At 35.6% G+C, this 21,191-nt stretch overlaps 1 protein-coding gene across 1 annotated transcript in view; it reads right to left on the reverse strand.

Annotated features, from left to right (window-relative positions):
- Positions 1-21,191, reverse strand: part of LOC111051412 (E3 ubiquitin-protein ligase HERC2) — a 258,746-nt gene that overhangs the window by 167,348 nt on the left and 70,207 nt on the right. Inside the window, exons 31-37 of the mRNA XM_039431914.1 lie at positions 20,904-20,985; positions 20,606-20,727; positions 17,337-17,473; positions 14,878-15,066; positions 13,863-13,975; positions 5,563-5,741; positions 4,964-5,159 (exon numbers count right to left, since the gene is read on the reverse strand). Of these exons, the coding sequence (XP_039287848.1) occupies positions 4,964-5,159; positions 5,563-5,741; positions 13,863-13,975; positions 14,878-15,066; positions 17,337-17,473; positions 20,606-20,727; positions 20,904-20,985 (1,018 nt within the window). The remainder of the gene's footprint in view (positions 1-4,963; positions 5,160-5,562; positions 5,742-13,862; positions 13,976-14,877; positions 15,067-17,336; positions 17,474-20,605; positions 20,728-20,903; positions 20,986-21,191) is intronic.

The following is a 21,191-nucleotide window of genomic DNA, read 5'->3' on the forward strand; positions in this document are numbered from 1 at the left end:
ATCCAAAGTACAATGGTTTTCCTTCTTGAAGCATACAAAAGCCAAGTGATTCCTTCGATGTATATCAATTGTATATCATTGTATATCAATTGGCTCTTTGGGTCGAATGCTCTTAATACTTGAGGACTGCATATAGCCTGTTTTAATCTCTAGAAAGCTTGACTGTGAGTTTCGTTCCATTCCCATAAAGTATCTTTCCTCAGAAGTTTTCTCATGGCTGATATTAACTCTGACATATTTGGAATAAAATGTCTTAAGTAGTTTACCATTCCCAACATACATTGTAGATCTGTTTTATTCATTGGATTTTCAAGTTTCTGTATTATTTCAATCTTCTCGGGGTCGGGTAGCATGCCTTTTTCGCAAAATATTACACCTATATATTTTATTTGAGACACACAATACTGAAATTTTTTGAAGTTGAATTTTACATTAAATTTCTTTGCTCTTTCTAAAACTTTAGTCAGTATCATATCATTTTCTTCTTTTGAATTACTAGCAATGCAGAGGTCATCAAAGTAAAGTGAGATGCCTTCAATATCTCCAAAGTATTTGTGCACTAACCTCTGAAACAGTTCAGGCAAGCACGACAAACCAAATGGTGCTCGTAAAAATCTGTATGTTCCCAATCCTGTGCTAAATGAACACAACTTACTGGACTCCTCATCAAGTGCAATATGATAGAATGCATTTTTAATAACTAATACAGTAAACCCCTTCTTGTGTGACAATTTTGGTGCTAGTTCTTTCACTGTTGGAATGAGATAACGTTTCCTGATTTATATTTATTAAGTTCAACTGGGTCAATACAAATTCTCAGTGATCCATCCGGCTTTTCAACAACTATAACGTTATTTATCCAGTCAACAGGCTCCTCAACTGGGGTTATAATACCTTTTGACTTTAGTGATTCCAAAGTTTCTCGAAATTTCTCTTTAATTTTGAGTGGGATACGCCGAGCAGGACTTATTGTTGGGGATGCATTTTTTTCAATTTAATCTTGCAAATATCAGGAAAACGCCCAAGGCCGTCGAAAACATGTTTGTTTTTTATATAGATAGCCTGTTTTTCCTTATCCACTTTATAATTTGTAACATTTTTTTTATCTATAGAGTCAACTCTTTCAATCAAATTGAGATCAATACATGATTCTAGGCCTAGTATTGGAACAGCTGAAGGACAGCTGAATATCACATTTTCAACAATTTGAAAATGAATTTACGGAATAATAAGCATTTTCATTCAGAATTAGATTTACTGCGTTTTTTGATTTATTTAGAGGCAAGTTTCTTCTAATATAAGATAGTGGCAGATTATTGAACATGGAGTACACTAAATAGGAATAAATTTCAAGCTCTTACTCAATCTGACATTAGGAGTTGCAATACTCTAGTAGTCCACATAACAGTAGACCTCACTGAACATCCATTGCAATGTGGTAATGAGAATATTCAGCCATCTACTAGAATAGAAATGCTATCTACTAGGAATAATGTCATTGTTATAATATCAGGGCTTTTTTGAAATGTTTGCCAATGGCCCCACTAGGAAATCTGATCAGGCTGGTTGGAGACTTCCAATTAACCATACGATCACATTTCATTACATTACATTACCAGGGCTACCAGACATAGTTTTGCAGTAGTCGTCAGTATAGTATATCATAATGGAAAAAGTAGAACTTCGATATAAAAGTCATGAACTTACTTTGTTACAAATAAAATCTATTGGTGTGCTAATCTAAATGTTGCACTACTTCAATCCTGTAAAAATGAATACCGGTATAATACTTATTCTGAATTTATGGAATCCCAAGTCCCATTGCGCTTATGATAATTTTAAATGTTACTTTATTAATTCAGTAAGTTCAGAAAGTTATTGCTCAGTTGAATCAGAGCTACGATTAAAAATCTGGTGTGGCGCACTCACACAACTTTCCTTGCCGTTATGAAAATTGATCACCTGACGCTAGTGTATACGCGCATCTCAAGTCTACTTATAAACAAAGATCTGAGCCAGCTGGTGACAGGACAATAACGCTGGAGACATACGAGGTCTGCTATCTCTTCATAGTGAATTATTTAATAACAGTTGCCAACAGTTTGCAATATTGGATAATTACATTTTCTCGAACTTCGAGCTTATTTTCAATTTTAGGTGAAAATGTTATTGAAAATAAATTGTAGAGACTTTCATGCTGGATCTTTTCCACTCGAAAGTTTTTGTTCAAATTGTATCTGAAGCCTGATAATTGGGAATCTAAAATCAAACTTTGCATAGATGGGGCGGAGCTCTTGAAATTTTACAGATATGAGACTTGTGGCAGTTGATAGAGCTTATCAATGACTATTTTAGGTATAAATTTAATCAAAATCGTTGAAGCCGTTTTCGAGAAAATCGTGAAAAACCCGGTTTTTGAAAACATTTCCTCCATTTTAGCCGCCATCTTGAATTGCAGTTGATCGAAATTGTTTGTGTCGGATCTTTATAGTGTAAGGGCATTAAGTTCCAAATTTCAAGTCATTCCAATGAATGGGAGATGAGATATCGTGTACACACACACACACACACCAATACCCAAAAACCACTTTTTTGGACTCAGGGGACCTTGAAACGTATAGAAATTTAGAAATTGGGGTACCTTAATTTTTTTCGGAAAGCAATACTTTCCTTACCTATGGTAATAGGGCAAGGAAAGTAAAAAGATGATTTGGAAATTATCAAGTGGCACTTTTTGTTTTTCACTGGGATTTCCATTTTGTAACATGTAGAAACGCTTGTAGAACAACAATCTGTTAAAATTTTCATGGGAAAGATTTCATGAGGAAAATGAAGTTTTTCATTGACATTATTATCCGTAACTCGGAACGCCATGATAAATCTTGACATCTAAAGCTGCGTTTACACCAAAGTTATTAACAAAATGTTAATGATTAAACATTTTGTTAATAACTTAATCCTCACAGATTATTATAGATTGAACGGCACTTGAAAAACACATATGTTCATCATGTGTATGATAAGTTATGTTCAATCTAATAGAACCTATAAGGAATCTATAGAATCTATTGGTGTTAACGCAGCTTTAATCTGTGGCTGCCTGAAGTTAATATTATATAAATTTGAATTTACGAGACCGCAGCTCGGAAAAAGAAGACGATGATTAACTCATAATATAGAGGACCGAGCTTCGCTCAGGAGTACAAAAGCATAAACAATTTATTACGAAAGAAGGAATTATAATGAAAACCCATTTTGGCCATGTGGTTTTTAAGAAGCGGTGATGAATAGATCAGTGGTAGGCTATTTGGCTTGTATATATTCCATTTCATATTCATATTGATTATTCTTTCGGCTTGAAGGTCTAATATATACTTATTAGATATATTGGAATCTTGGAATATTAGTTATCTTGGAGTTTGGTAGAAATATATTACATTTGCATAGAACTCAATTTATTTATTTAAGTTATCTTAATAATTCTATCTATCTTCTATCTAATTCTAATAGGTTACCAACCCATCCCTATCTTATATGATAAACCTTTAATCATAATCATATACCTACATGATTAAAAAACATCAGACATTCAATTTACTTAGAACAAATAATGGAATGCCTTCAAGTTCAGATGTAGGCAACACGCCTAACTTCTTCCTTCATTCGCTACCTTGTCTCTACGTCACTGTACTTGCTTCTGTGAGACACCTTGTTCCAGTGAGAACTTGCTCCTGTGAGACTGCCATTTATAGCGCTATTAGTTTGGACGGAGACCTTGTCTCTATGAAACTGCTTGTCTCTGTGGGAACTTGTTCCTGTGAGACTGTCATTTATGGAAGTACTTGCTCCTGCGAAACTTGTCTCTGTGACACTAATATCGTTCAAAAACACTACTTGTCTCTGTGATACGGACCCAATATTTTAGGTATTTTGTTTGGAATTGGGAAAACAAAAGGCTGCCTGATTCAAATTGAGGAGGATCTAATCGATACTAAAATTTATTAATGTATTGAAAAAAATCAATATGATTCTGTGAGGTTTTCAAGCATTATGTCTTCTTCAGTTATCTATACTATACTAAAGGAAAGAACTGACTTATACACGTAAGGAATAGGGAATTATGTTTGACGCATCATCAACTGAACTACTCAACTGATTAATGTGAAATTTTGCATATAGATTCTTAATTAACCGAGGATGGTTATATGCTTATTTTCAGTTCTTCAAGATTTCATTACGTCAAGTTTTCAATTTGTCATGCTTCCAGTTGATGTATAGAAGCAGCTGAACATTTCTTTTAAAAGGGACATTAGATGATAGGTATGATTGGGGATCCTATTCGAATAAAAATAACTGATTTTCTGTCACATCAAAATTTTTTTCCGCCATTTTGAATTCAAATTCATTTTTTTTAAATTGGAAGGTAGTCATATGACAACGTTAGAAGACAGAAAACTTATGTTGGTCATATGATACAGAATTTCAAGAGAAAATGAATGGTGAAAACAGCACCGATTTCTCAAACCGTTCAAAAGTTATTCTCATTCAAAGATACTGATAACTCATCCATATATCCATCATCTTTACTATAATAATGGAAAGAGCTGGTTCATATACGTACGTGAAATTATGTAGGAAAATTATGTTTGACGCATCATCACTTCTGAACTACTGGACTGATTGAATTGAAATTTTGCATGAAGATTCTTTATTAACAGAGGATGGTTATAGGCCTATTTTCAAATTTCGAATTTTTTATTACGTCAAGTTTTTATTTTGCAAAGTTTTAAAAAAGACCCTTGCGAAGCACGGGTTACCTACTAGTCATAAATATAACAAGTGAATTGCTATATTTATTTCCTTCCAAGTATTTATATATTCCCTTCATGCATGTTTGATGAAGCATGGTACTAATAGTTTCAGTTATTCATCGGCGTGCCATTCTAGTTATCATGTGACTTACATTTGTTGACGTCTGGCTCAGTGTCAGTATGGCCATGATTGTCGTCGACGAGTGGCGGCTCGGCTAGCTTCAAGTCATACTTTCCTTCTTTTCCCATGCGGTAGGAGTTGGTGGAGCCGTTATCCCACAGCACCCGCAACCAACCATCGTCGCCCAGCTCACCAATCACCCTGCCTTCGCCTGGCGGTGGTCCATCCTGCAATTCACCCAATAAATAGTTCACAGTCATCAATTCAAAAATCAGGAGTCATATTTTTGTAACTCAATGTTTCTTTCCGATATGTAATACATATTACAAGGTATGATGATAAGTGATACACTTTTTTCATTCACGTAAGTTGCTTTCGGATATGCTATGTGAAATGTTACAGGTTAATGTTCAAAAGGTCCACGGAAGAAGAAAAAATATCGAAATAATCCTAGGTCCATTGAAGTCAATTCTGAGAGGGAATAGAATAGAAGCATTTATTTCGACCTAGGAGCGCGGAGTTAGGGCGCAACCAGCCCTCTCTTACACTCAACATTCAAAGAGGGAAAAATATTGTTAAAATCGTTGACGCATTATCGAAAGCAGAAAAAATCATTTCAATTAAACTTACTTGGTCACCCCACTTCCAATCAGCTCCTCTTACAACTTTGGTGCCAATCTTGAGATAGCCCACTATGTCAGGTCCACTGACAACTGCCACGTTTGGTTTGTATTCGTTTGTATTCTCTTCGAATATCATGTATTTTTCTTTGTTTGATTTTTCATTACTGCTTTGTGTGCTTTCAATATCTGTAAAAAGAACAAATAAAACACAATGAGATTGCCTTCCACTGAGGATGATGCCCACATGAGCTCCAGGCTTGTGCGTGAGTATTTATTTATTTATTTATACAATAATTATGACAATCTCCACTAATGAGTCTAACAAGACCCATAGTGGTACAAAACAAAATAGCACTGTACATGAATAAACTATACGGTAAGTATTAATGTGAAACTAAAAGTATAATAGATGAGCACAGTAAAAATTTATATAGATTACTTCAAAAACAAAACAGAAATAGAAAAATGAGAATGAAAAAAAAGTCATGCAGTTCGTGAACCCATGCAAAAATCATTATCTACATTTCATGAGTAATTATAAAAAAAGGAATACAACTTTATGGCTACCAGCCATAAGTCAATACCCAGAAGCAAGAGCTAGGTGTCGGTGCAATCTCTTTTGGAATAGTGATAAGGATGGGGAAAGGATGATATAAAGTGGCAGAGCATTCCATTCACGAGAAGCCGTAACACAGAACGAAGCTCCGAAAATTACCGTTTGGTGTTGAGGTATCTGAAGAAAGAAGCGGTGAGACCGAGTATCCCTCTGATGAACCTCAGTGAAAAGTACAAGTCCTTCTCTCAAATATTGCGGACCAGTACCTCCCACAATTAGTTTGTAGGTTTGGCAGAGTATGAAATACAATCGATTCTGCTCTAATTTTAGCCAATCAAGTTCTCTGTACAGGAGTGTTACGTGGTCATTCCATGGAACATCAAAAATAAATCGCAGAGCATAGTTTGATGCCCTTTGAAGCCTGCCATTGAGCTCTTCAGAAACACCATTGTACACCATTGAACAATAATCGAAATGGGGGAGAATAAGCGCCTGAACCAGAGTCTTCCTCAATCCCACCGGCAAAAATCTCCTCAACCTTTTTATTTGATGCATCCCTGCAAACACCTTTCTCACTAGAGCATTCACATGAACCTCCCAAGTGAGTGCGTTGTCAAGCAGCTTGATCCTATCATCATATATGAGTTCCACTCAATCCAAGGTTACAGAAGGTAGACCAATCGCTCCTTGTCTAATTCTTCTTTGTGAACCAACAACAGTGCATTTCGTTTTCTGTGTATTCAACGACAGGCAATGCGATCGGGCCCACACAGAGAGTGAAGAGACATCCAGGTTCATCCGCGTGACAGCCTCCACACAATCACCCGGGTTGAAATGATTATAAAACACTAGATCGTCAGCAAACAGGTGGAATGAAGAATGAGCAATGATTTCTGTTATGTTATTTATGTAAATGGAGAAAAGGAAAGGTCCAAGTACTGATCCCTGAGGCACTCCAGCTGAAACAGGCATCCAGTCCACCTCAGTTACACCAGGAACCATGACAGCCTGGAACCGACTCCTCAAATATGAAGAGAACCAAGAAAGTGTTAGAGGTGAAAGATGACAATGATTTTTTAATTTATGAATAAGAGTCGAATGAGAGATGTTATCAAATGCCTTGCTGAAATCAAAAGAAACCATTGTTGTCAGCATGCCTCGATCCATTGCAGATCTTATATCGTCGGTAACCTTCAAGAGTGCAGTGGAAGTGCTGAAATTGGCTCTGAATCCTGACTGGAACTTATGGAAATAGTTAATTGAACTGAGATGAGCTGTTAACTGCCCATGAACAATCCTCTCTAAAGCTTTAGAAATGGAACAGAGTATGTTAATGGGTCGGAAGTCTGACGGATTGGAAGGATTCAAAATTCAAAATTTTTTTATTTGCAGAAACCCTTGAGGACATCAAGGGCATTACACAAGTCAAAGATACAATCAACAAAAAACACATTAAACATACAAGCAACAGAGTCTCACTATTAACTAATAAGAAAATCCAAATAGCAATCAATAACAGTCTCAATACATTAAACACACTACAGGAGGTAACTACAGTACAATCATGATAAATTGTCATGGAAAATATTCATAGAACACACACTTTCATAATACTCTTCCAATGTATAGAACGCATTCTTTAACAGGAATCTTTTGATAATTTTTGAAAATACATTCAATGGCAAACTTTGCATCCTCTCAGGTAAAGCATTGAAAAGCTTAATAGCTATGTAGTAAAATGTTTTTTGTGACCTAGAGTAATTGCAAAAATTTATAGCAAGATTGTTCTTCCTCCTGGTATTATATTTATGACACACACCCTGTTGAACATATGAGCTATGGTTTTCCTTAACATAAACTAAACATTGATAAATATATAATGAGGGAAGTGTCATAAAACAAATGGATTTGAAACTCTCTCTACAGTGACCTCTGTGAGGAAGACCACAAATCAATCTTACCGCTTTCTTCTGCAACCTGAATAATTTACTGCTATATTTCTGAGAGCCCCAAATTAAAGTTCCATAGGACAGATGGCTGTGCAAATGTGAAAAGTATACAGTTCTTAAGACCTGTAAGTTCACAATTGTTCTCAACTTTCTCAGCATAAAAAGTCCTTTACTCATCTTATTCGCTGTTTTATCAATATGACTGTTCCACTTCAATTTTGAGTCTATGATAAATCCAAGAAAATTAACCATGCTTTGGCCACCATCATGTAAACTATTGCTATAAGAAACACTGAGCTTTTGAATTTTATCTGAATTTAGACACAACAGGTTCGCATTACACCAGTTCTCAACCATAAGAGTCATCTCATTTATTGGTCTGTCGTTAGTTGAAAGGGTCTTTGTGCTAACACAAATCTCTAGATCATCAGCAAATAGGTATCCTTTAGCTGATGGTCCAATTACTTTTGGCATGTCATTTACATAAATAATAAACAGAATTGGGCCTAAAATAGAGCCTTGTGGCACACCATAGGAAACAGGCATGTAACTAGACTCATTACCATTGAAAGCTACCTTTTGCAACCTATTGCTCAAATAAGAACGTATGAGATTGCTTGCAGACTTCTCAAAACCATAATACTCCAGTTTGTTCGAAAGAATTTCATGAGATACCGTGTCAAAAGCTCTTGAGAGGTCAAATAGTCTTATTTCAGTTGGATTTTTCTTCTCCAATGACTCAATAAGAAAATTGAAGAGAGAAACAGTTGCTTTAACAGTTCCCAGTCCTGCTCTATAGCCATATTGGCAGTCACTAAAAAGACGATTGACTTCAAAATACTGAACTATTTGTTTATTCAATACTTTTTCGAACACCTTGGAAATAATAGGAACAAGTGAAATAGGTCTGAAGCTATTGCACTCAGATTTGCATCCTTTTTTGAATATGGGAATCACTTTTATACGCTTAAGTGCATCTGGAAAGATGGAGCTCAATATACAACTGTTTATAATATGAGTCAAAACATCACTCAAATAATTCATTCCTAGTTTCACAACCAAGGTGTTTATTCCATAAACATCCTCACATCTACCTGCTTTCATGGTATTGATAGCGCTTTCAACTTCACCCTTACAAACTAAACTGAACTTAAATGAACAAGATGGTTTTAAGCTACTACACAAATAGTTGGTAGAGTTCTGGCTCCTCACTTTTTGAGACACCTTTTTCACAATTTCATTGATCTTATCAACAAAGAAATAATTAAATTCAAATGGATCTAATTTGCTATCAGATACTTTGATTTGACCCTCTTTATTACATTCACTATTAATAATACTCCATATCGCTTTACTCTTATTGCTAGAAGATTCTATGAAGTTGTCATTCTTTTTGCGCCTAGTTTCTTCAAGCAATTTTTTAAACGATTTCTTATATTTCTTAAGCAGCGCTTTAGCATGAGATGAACCTGTTCTTGAGTATATATCATAAAGCCAGTCACATTTATCCTTTAAGCAATTCAACTCGGGATTGTATACTCTATTTTGTTTCGGCAAAGTGGTCTTATCCCTAACTCTTTTAAGCGGAAAAGCTTTATTTATTACATTTAAAAAAATTTCGAGAAAGTAATCAACCTTCATGTCCAATGAATTATTCAGATAAATTTTATACCAATCTACAGCACTCAGTAGACACTCATAAGCATAAATGTTTTTGTTATTCATGCTACGCACTAAACGTTCAACTGTTGCTGCATTTGTTTTTTTCTTAGTTTTACCTTCATTTTCACATTTGACTGCTAGAAGAAGAGCCCAGTGATCAGAAACAAGAGTTTTTACTATTTCACAAGACAAAAAATGATTTTCCACATTGGTAAAAATGTTATCTATGCACGTGTCATAATTTTTCCCAGGCCTAGTAATACCCTCAAAACAATAACTTAATCCATAAGATAAAAAAATATTTTTCAATTCAGAAACAATGTCACCTCTTTTCCTGAAATCAACATTAAAATCTCCACAGAAAACTATTTTAGAATTGTGTTTACTCAAATATTCAAGAATGCAAGCCAACCTTTCCATGAAGATCATAAAACACTGCCGTGTATTATTTGTATTAGGTCTATATAGCGATACCACTATAGTATTATACTCGTTTAGCAACACCGCTGATACTTCAATAACTATTTCCAGAGACATACTGTTAATAACCTCAAGTGGCTTAAATGTAATTTTGTTTTCAACATAAATAATTGAACCACCATGTCTCCTGAGAGACCTACAATATGAACTCGCAACTGAGTAATTTTTAATTTTATACAACTCCACCTCATCAATTTCGAGCCAGGTTTCAACCAAGCATGCAATATCAATCCTATTAGAATGTAAATAGTACTCAATCGAATCCAACTTATTCCTAAGACATTGTACATTCCAGTGAAAATACTTCAAATTACTACTATGAGTGGGTTCAGAAGCAGGTGGAAAATTAGAGCTACGGTCCTGTTTTCTATTACCTTCCAAGATTTTTCTGTTAATACTTATATCAACAGGACCAACCACTAGTTTTCCGGGGAGTTAGATATCTTTGGGATTGGTCTTATAATAAAATACTTCCACAAATTCGGGAAAATACCCATTTGAAGAGAGAAATTAAATATATGCGTAATTGATGGTAAAAGAACTGGCATTATTTTTTTAAAGAACGAGATTGGAATCATATCAATACCCTTGCTGTTCTTATTCATATTTTATATAGTGTAAGCTATAGGAGTCACGTGAGAAAAATGGAACTGATCATCAAGAATTCGAGGATTCGACAAATTTAACATTTGAGAAATTGTTCGGTAATCAGGGAGACCTGATGGTGGATGAGGAGTACAAAAGAATCTATTCAAGTCGCTAGGTGAGACCGCCAGCCCTCCTGATGCACTCTTAACAGGCGAAGCTCCTAAATTTCTCAATCTCGACCAAAGTACCGAGGCGTTTCCGTCGCTTTCGAACTGAGTATGGAAATATCTTAACTTGGAGTTCCCACATAGACTTGACTTTGTTTCGCAAACTTTTGAAGCGGGCTAAATCAGACTCTCTATGCGTTCGGAGATACAGGCGCCTTGCCCTGTCTCTTTCCTTCCTAATCCGTATTATATCACTTGTTATCCAGGGACACGGTTTACTTTTTATTGTTACTGATTTAACAGGCGCAAAATCATCAAAAATGGAAAAAATAAATGGATTGAAAGTGTTGATCTTATCGTCAATATCTGTTGTATTCAAAATGTTGTGCCATGGAAGACGCACTGCAGCTTCCAGACACGAATCTAAATCAAAGTTACGGAAGTCTCGATATTCAAATGTTGTATTGTAATTGGTTCAGATTGCTTCAGATTGTATGTAAAATATATTATATCATGTGCTGAAAATCGTTACAACGAGCTTGTCCATTTGTAATAACACTAGAATAATCACTTACAATTGCTAGGTCGAGAAGTGAATCACATGTTGCTGTATGGAATGTCGGACCACTAGGTGAAATTGTGAAGTTGAATGTGTCAGCAACAGCTTTAATCTGTCTTACTTCAGGAGAATCTTTAATCAGATCAGCATTGAAGTCTCCAACAATAACTATGTGGTTGTATCTATGCATAACTCTAGCTAATGCATCCTCGAATGTGTGGAAACTACCTGCCCTAGGCGGGCGATAAGCACCAGCAACCAAAAAAGACTCGCCACCCACTCTCACATCAAGGAGGAGGAATTCGGGAGAATGAGAGTACACCGGCTCCGAACACACTATAACTCGAGCCGCAAAAGAGGATCTTACATAGATAGCTACTCCCCCACCACCCTTATTAATTCTGTCGTTTCTAAATAGTGAATATTCAGGAATAGCAAAAGCTGAGGACTGCAAACTAGGTTTAAGCCAAGACTCACTCAATACTACAATATCTAGAGGAACTGAAGATAACATGATTTTAAAAAAGTCAAAATGCGCTGGCAAAGATTGAATGTTTGTATGACATATTTTCAAGGAGTTGTCGCCTTTCATTGAAGTCTGCATTAAAGAGATGTAATCAGACATTTAGAGGATAAAAGTAACAAGTTGATAAATGATAGTTAGATTCTTTTACGAACTGCTAGATGACTTTGAAATAATAATATGATAAGAAATGAGAATGGATTAAAAGATAAGATTATAGCGTAAATTTAACACGGGTTCCCGCTTATCTAAATGTGCAATAATATAGGTTTTGAGCAATAATTGTTATCACTGAAAAAAAAGAAAGAGCTGCTACGGTACAATAAAGATAGGTAGACCTATCCACATTCAACAATCCTGTTTTGAATTATGATTCAATAATTGAATTCAATCGACACTTATCTTGTGTTATCAATGAAGCTTTCAACACACAGTCTCATCATTCGAAAATTATTCTAATCAACAATTCTAATACAAAATAATAAAAGCTACGTAAGTACGCATATTCATGATTATAAGAGCTTAATGGGAGAAACAAGAACTTAAATAATGGTGATAAGAATAACAAAAACAATGTGAAGAGAAAACACAAAAAAGACTATCAAATCAATTTAAAACTTCATTGAGCAGAAAAAAAGTCCAGAGTCTTTAACTCTAATCAATCAATATTTAATTTTTCTTATAAACGAAGAAATAGATAACAGTTGAGTTCTTTCCTTACTTATTTCGTTCCTCACTACCGTTTACATAGCAATACAACCATTTATAAGTCAATAGTTGTGATTGAATTAATAAAGCACTTACACTGATTCTCCTGAGTTATCACCTTCCCTCCAGAGAACTCGTCCATCTATTGTCCACACATTCTTCCAGCCTACCCTCTCAGCCACCTCCCTGCTGAACTCGTACCTTTGACGCGTGAGATCTTCCTTGATAGTGACAGGAGTTCCTCTCAGCTTCTGTCTCATTGAGATCACGCAACGCCTTGTCTGATAGCTCACAAACTTTACAAGTATCGCTCGAGGCATCCTTGGCGGCTGCTGACTGGATGGAGGCCGCTCGCGACCAACCCGGTGACAACGGTCTATGAGATTCGGGTTGAAGTCCTGAATGCCAAGTCGATCCCTGAACAGTGAGGACACAACCTCCAGAACACCTTCATTCGCCGACTCGGTCACCCCAAAAATACGGAGGTTGTTTCGGCGCTGGTATTGGGCTAGACCATCGATGCGAGTTTCCAGCTTCTCTTCCTTTTTCTCGTTGGAAGCCTTCATTGCAGTTAATTCGTTTTCAACTGCAAGCAGCCTAGCCTCTAATTTTTGTTCGACTTTAGCAGAGACAATGACAGTGATGCTATCCGTGAGTCGGTCGGCCAGAGTATTGAGCCGGATGATAATGAGATATGAGTGTGTTCTGAACCACCAGGAAGAAATTTTTAGATTAATAAATTATATTTGGAGGGCGGCTCTACAAGTGTTCAGGACTGATCAAAGGGAGCTACCAAAGGGTGTAGCAGGTAAGGGATTAGAAGATCTATAAAAAACTCTTGTTTCATCATCAGGCAACCATTGAGATAATATTCTCATTATTTCTAGTTATTATTATTCAACTATTTTAGATAATATTCTCAAATAGATATTAATATAAGCATTTTAATTTTGATTTTATTAGATAGATATTTGAGCCCAAATGTCAAAATTTGGAGGTTTCAATGTATATTGATATGAAAAGAGACTGACCGTGCAAAACAAAGACCTAGGATACACAAATATACTAGAGAAGGGACGATGGAAGGACGGATAATACAATAGTAAAAAACTTACCTATCTCCTTCAGAATGAACTCTATGATTGGAAAAATTCCAGAGTTGATTATAAGGTTCAACTCGTTTCGACCATGCAGTTGTGACAGCATACCAATTAGAGATAAAACAAACCTGTAAAGAGAGGAAGTTATCTATCACTGAATAGCATGTAATAATATAATTAATCCCTTTTTCACGCATCTTCACCTATACACTCTACAAGCCTAATACATGGAAAACCATAGATGGCTGGGTATTTTCCTTCTATTCAGCACACTCCACCATGAAGGCTGTTTATTACAGAATTTTATATTTCAATTGTATTGTTTCTTTAGTTTGACTTTTATTAATTTGTGTCTGTATCAATATTGAATAAAATTTAAAAATTTTGAAATCGTAAGGTATTACAGTAGAAAAAACGGAAACGATATTGCAGACTACAGATGAAAATAAAAAAGGAATTGCATTTAAGAATTAAATTGCATTCAATTTGGAACTCCGTTTAATAATTATTTCATATTCATCAGCATTTGAACGAATGCAATTTCTCATTTGATTTCAATCTGTATACAAGCTGGCTGCTTTGTCTTAGTTAGAAATGAGCGCTGTAATCCTGAAATTGACAGATTGGTATATTTGTTTGAAAATTTTCCTATCCGGCAAATGGGAGGAACAGGGTTCGATTCCCGGGCTGGAAAATAGCTTTTAGATAGTAGGTCTCATCGAATTTCCTTCGAGCTGTTCACCCAGCTGTCAATATTTGCAGAAGCAGAAGTCTTCGGGGTGGTTGACCGAATTTAATTAGGAATTCCGTTTAATAATGATTTAATATTGCAAACCACTGAAGTTTTTGAGATTTTCTTCAATATTGAATAGAATCATGTTAAATGGAGAAGTGGTATCTCAAATGTCTCAACAATAATTTGGAGCCAAAACAGATTCAGTCATAAGCCAGAACTTTTCAATACATTTTAGTATACTGAATGAGAATGATTGTTCGAATACAAAATTGAAATAGAAGAATTAATGCAAACCTTGTCCAAGCAAGCTTTTTGAGGCAATTGAGTGGCGCGCGGGGTGAATACCATTTGGCCCATTTGTCCGCCTGTATCACCAGCTTCTTCAGACTATCCAAAGTCCACTGCAATACTTCATTCTTCATCAATATTATTTCCGTTTTCTGATAAGGAGTCACAAGCAGAATATCTTCTAGATTCTCCCATCTGAAAATTAAATGAAAAAAAATGATTGAGCAATATTTTCAAATGCATGCTATTATACGTGTATATGTGTGTATAAACCTATTTAACAAAATTTTTCCATCAGTTTATTTATTTAATTCTACAAATGACACTGATGTAATACTACATTGGTAAATAGAATACTAAGGCAATCCTTGTTTGATTTTTCTTCCAAATTAAGATGATGACACAGTCCAAAAAGTAGTTTAGCTGTTTCCTTCACTTGTCCAATTTTCAGTGCAAACACTACAAACATGGAATTTTCATTTTACATAAATTTGAAACCAAATTGAAAAACGAAATTTCACTCCAAGAAAATCTGTAAGATATTGAGATTATTTAACTTTACATTATTTTATTACTATTAGTTCGGAGAACAGTAGAACTCGCTACACACACTAACATCACTACTCACACACGCCCGCCTATTCACACACAAGCACACATACAAATTGGATTTAGAGTATAATGGTATATGATATGCAATAGGATCGGTGGAGAATGCTGAGAAATAGAAGCTCTTTATACTTTTGAGCTAGGATGCACGGTTGAAGAGATAAAAATATGAAATTTGAAATGTGGGACTGAAAAAAATTATCGAATTATAAAAAATTCAAAATTTTCAACATGTGATGTATGAACATGTAATACATGAAATAATACCGCTTTGAGCGCTGAGAAGAATGAGCCCAATTTTAACCTGATCCGATAAAGTATTGAAAAGTTAGGTTGATTTTTAGGATAAAATTCCCGAATAAAGGGCCACCATCTTGAAACTGGGATGAATTAAAAAAATTTAAATATATATGTTCCTGCGCCTTGTTTCAAAGTACTTGTATACCAAATTTCATCGAAATCTGTCCATAAATGCGACTGTAACTGCGGTACAAACAGACAGACAAACGCCGATTGACTTGAAACATAGATTTCGCTTCGCTCATTCAACAATAATATATTCCCCTGAAAATTACTCCCCTAATATGGAACAAGTCTATTAGAGAAGGAGTCAATGTTTATTGAATAGCTAATGCTTATACTATTTTCAAGTCTCATCACACATACATTTTCTAAAATTCATTGGGAACTTTTGACCTGAACTCCACTATTCCAAGAGTATTAATATACTCTCACTACATTAATAGTAGTTATTAGTGATTGACAATAATTTAAAACCATGTAATTGGACTTGAAAAGTGTGCAGTATCCCAAAGCGAGAAGTTGAGTCCGTTTTCTTGATACCCATGCACCTATGAAATTATTACAATATAATGGATAGAATGCTCGAACAGAGCAATACGGATCTTTCCGTAAGTGTCAGGTGATAATATAAGCAAATATTTGAATGATAATCCACTGTTTCAAAAGCTTTGTCATTAAAAATAAAAAGGGCTTGTCTTGTACATGCTGATGCTAGACAGCATTCTAATAGTTGGTCATCTGACTGAATATCAATCATCACAGTCGCAGTGCGGGTCGACAATCTGCCTCCAAGTTTTGCAGTATTCTCTAGTACAGGCACATTCAACTCTGAGGCGGTTCATGGTCTTCCACTTGCTCCTGTTGGCGTCGCTCCTGCAGCTCCATGCCAGTGTAATCTGCACTCCCCTGCCACAGCTGAATCGTTTCCTGGTCTAGCACTTTTGCTTCGCTCAAGAAACTGCGTCGGAACTTTAGTCGGTGAGTGGCAGGAGTATGGCCAGACATTGGATACCTATCACTTGTAGCCTGTCGAGTTCGCTCAGCTCTTCCGGCTATTTCTCTTCGGATTGGAGGGGGAGTTGGTGGAGGTAGTGGGTTCTAGTTGGCTTCAGGCAGCCTGTCACAATCCTGCAGCTTTCATTGAGGGCTACATCCACTTTCTTTGCGTGGGCTGAGCAACTCCAAACAAGACAGGCTTATTCTGCAACTGAGGAGAACAGAGTTCTCTGTCTGTAGTTCTGAGAGTGCTCGCATCAGCACCCCATACGGATCTCAAGTTTTGTAGAATAAAATTATATTTTTAAATTATAATAACTATTAGTGGACAGTTCTTTTATTCCTGACAGAATCGATCAGATATCAAATGGCGAAAACCTGACAAGTGTTTCTCTGAGTTTGAAATGTGCATCGAATTAAAACCTACAATGAATCTTCTGTAAATAAGTATATGAAGTAACGTGAAGTGATAGGAATAAGATATAGAAAGTAACTATAAATTAAACAATATAAATTTAATGGTATTCATGTAAATAAGAAGAGATAAATAATCTTACCTATCCTTATTCTTCTGATGAACTTGTCCTAGCCATCCATTAATAACATTGTACTTCACACTAGGAATCAAGCTGTCTCGCTTCAATAGTTCCATAATCAGAGATATTCCTTTCTTTCTCATGTTAGCTCTCTCAACCTGTATAATTACACTTAATTTATTTACAATCATCTTCAAGCAATAGTTCAACTACTCAACTAAACAAGTGTAGTTTCATTCGACAATGGTATTCTTAATAATATTATCTTTTGCTATATTTGTCCATTAAAACAAATTAATTTATTCTTGCATGAATGAATAAAGCTGTAAAACTATTATTCGCAATGAAGAAGTTGAACAAATAAAGAGGACAATAGCATATTTCTTAGTATGAACCTCATCACACATATACTATAATAAAGTAGATAACTGGCTTATACACGTACGGGATAGGAAAATTAAGGTGCGTACAGATATTCGCGCCTCGAACACGCTCCGCAATCGATCCGATCATGAACGTTACTCGAGATATTACGCAAGGGTTCGATAGAGGTTCGAAAGGATGATCGCTCCGCACTTTTCTTATTGTTGACTTCGTTACAACCTAACCTCACAAATAATGTGATACGTTCCATCCAGCTGATCGGGTGACAAAACTAAATGAAATATTCTGACCAGGGGATTGCTGGGTAGCCTACTAGTAATAAATTATAGTCCAGTCACTATATAATGACTTACATGATGCATGATTTTGTAATGCCATGACGAGCCGAGAAGAATGAAGTGTTGTACGATGAAATCTGAGCATTGTGTCATAAGTTATAAGAGTTTGAAATTTTGATTCTTGAGGTATCCTTAAGCGCGCCTCTCCACTAGGAAATACTGAAATAAAGTGCATCTAACGGGGTGATTTCATAAAACATAAACTCATGAACTTATGTCATCGTGCTAAATATCAATGTGAGGAGACAATGTAGTTGGTGATGATGGTTGAATCTGAAAATTAGGTGTTTTTCACAATACAAGGAGCATTGTTGTCAGGTGTACCTGGAAATCTATATGAGATAGAGCGCTCTACCTGATATCAGATTGTAGAGCACAAAAATACGCCCAGAGGGATTTTGAATTATACGTCTAAATGGTAACAATCGGAAGATATTGTTGAGCAAAAACTAAAATTCATAAAAATTTATTTCTTCTTCAAATTTTACTCATTTTTCAAAAATCATAACTCAGTACTCATTGGAGATAGAGAGTTCCGAATGATCTCATTTTATTCAGAATTATATAATTTAAAAAAAGGCGATAGCAAATTTTTCTGTCCGATTAAGAGATTTGGCACAAATAGCTGAAAACTGGAAAATGAGCCGAAAATACGAGGTTTTTGGGCCACCCTGTATCTAGCACAAGGAAATTTTGCATGAAGAAATTGGTTCTGGACTTATCTCAATAATATATAAAAAAATCAGAACTACAATATAAATTGCAAGCACACCCCCTTTTTTATGTCTAAGATATTGACTGGACTAATATGTTTATATAATAAATTGAAAATAAATATTATTATTATTATTGCATTTATTTTAATGTTTTATTATAAAAGGTAATGTCTGTCAATGTTTCAAAAGGTGAAAGGCTTGGTTGGGAGTTCGACTTCTTTCTTCTAAATGCTAATATGCCGGTACCTATTATAATAAATGCTTTTATAATTTTATATTATTTAATTTAATAATTAATTATTTATTTTGATAATTTTATTTGCTAATACAGAGATCGTAACTATTAACAATCATTACAAACAAAAACGTTGACCACGCATGCGCAACTATTGGTTCTACCTAGGAGCTTGCCTAGCTCGACCTCTGTTATACGCTCTTCTCGCGTTCCACTCTTGCTCCACCTTCGATCATCAATCGATCTGCTCGAGGGACGTTCGATTGCGGAGCAGAGCGAAAGCCTGTACACACCTTTATATTTGACGCATCATCACGTCTGAACTACTGGAATGATCAACTTGAAATTTTACATACATATTCTATTAACCGAGGATGGTTATAGGCCTATTTCAAATTCTTCAAGATTTCATTATGTCAAGTTTTCAGTTTTTCAAGTTTTAAAATAGACCATTGCGGAGCACGGAACACCAATTAAAATTGTAATTTATTACGAGGGTAGGCTGATAACTAATGCACACATGCTTGTAGAGCACAAACCAAATAAACTTCAGAAGCGCGCCTGGTGGCATGTAGAAGTACTATTTCTCCTCTATACGGCTGCGCAGTTTGAAGGCGTTGTGCTCATCCAGTTTTGTTTGGTTAGTGAAAGTATGGCGTCGTGTTTTGGTGTTATGTCAACGCGAATTAAACAACGCGCTGTTATCGAATTTTTAACTGCTGAGAAATTGAATCCTAGTGAGATTCATCGTCGTTTAAAGGCTGTTTATTGTGACGATACTGTTGATAGGTCTACCGTGAATCAATGGGTTATAAAATTTCGAGATTTCCAACCTGGAAAAGCCTCAATTGTTGATGAAACACCCAGCGTACGTCCAATCACTGCCACAGACGATAATCATCATAAACTCGTCGAAGACTTGATTCAAAATGACCGGCGAATCACTCAACAGCATATCGCAAACCAAGTTGGAATATCCAAGTAACATGTCGGCCTCATTATTGAACAATTGGGATACCATAACATCTGTGCACGATGGGTACCACGCCGTCTGACAGACGAGAATAAACAGCGTTGATTGGAATGCTGGGAACAATTTGAAGTGCTACCGTTAGGAAGGAGACGACTTCATAGATCATTATTGAGAAGAATCAAGAATTAAATAACCTTTAAACGACGATGAATTTCACCGGGATTCACTTTCTCAGCAGTCACAAATTCGATAACAACGCGTTGTTTAATTCGCGTTTACATAACACCAGAACACGACGCCATTCTTTCACTAACCAAACCAAACTGGATGAACACAACACCTTCAAACTACGCAGCCGTGTAGAGGATAAATAGAACTTCCACATGCCACCAGGCTCGCTTCTGGGGGTTATTTGGTTTGTGCTCAACAAGCATGTGTGCATTACTTATCAGCCTACCCTCGTAAGAGCAAGTAAATCCAATATCGAGAATGATTGAACGTTGTTGCTTAATAACCAAGGAATTCAAGTCTAAGCTGAATTCCCAACATATGAAAATTTAAGTTCAAACTGTATTGCCTACAAATCCTTTTAATCATTGGACAATAGCATATTTGAGAATTTGAAGCTAGTTCTCGTTTCATACCTGACAATACATTGCTTTCCGTAGTGCCTCAACATCTCCTCCCTCTTCATGAGTGACAAATCCCACTATCGATTGAACAAGAACCGATTCATTATGGCACTTTACATCACAGAAATCAAAACCTGGAAACCAAAAAATTTTATTATTGATAAAGAGGGCTGACTACACCTCTACACTAAGACAATGATACTATACATACTAAACGTATGAATTTAGCGTGGATAATGGAGTGGTTGATGATACAACTAATCAATAGATGCATGCTGAGATGAATAGATTAGTAAGTTCACATTCGTACCTGGACTGTAAGGTTTATCATCTTCACTAGAAATCTTCTTTTCAGTGCAGTCCCCTTTCTTTTTAGTTTCCGTGGATTTAACCTAGATAAAAATCATAAATCCAATCATTCAACCAATAAAAATATTATCTATTATGAGAAATAGAAAAAAATTGGAATATTGATTAAGAGATAAAATCAAACCTAGCAAATTCTGTAGGATTGAAAATTAATTGAACCATGTAATTTATGTAGAATGATTATGTAAAAGATAATAATCAAATGAGAGAGTATATATCTGAATCGATT

The sequence above is a fragment of the Nilaparvata lugens genome, chromosome 7 (assembly GCF_014356525.2).
Source record: "Nilaparvata lugens isolate BPH chromosome 7, ASM1435652v1, whole genome shotgun sequence".
Classification (NCBI taxonomy): Eukaryota; Metazoa; Arthropoda; class Insecta; order Hemiptera; family Delphacidae; genus Nilaparvata; species Nilaparvata lugens.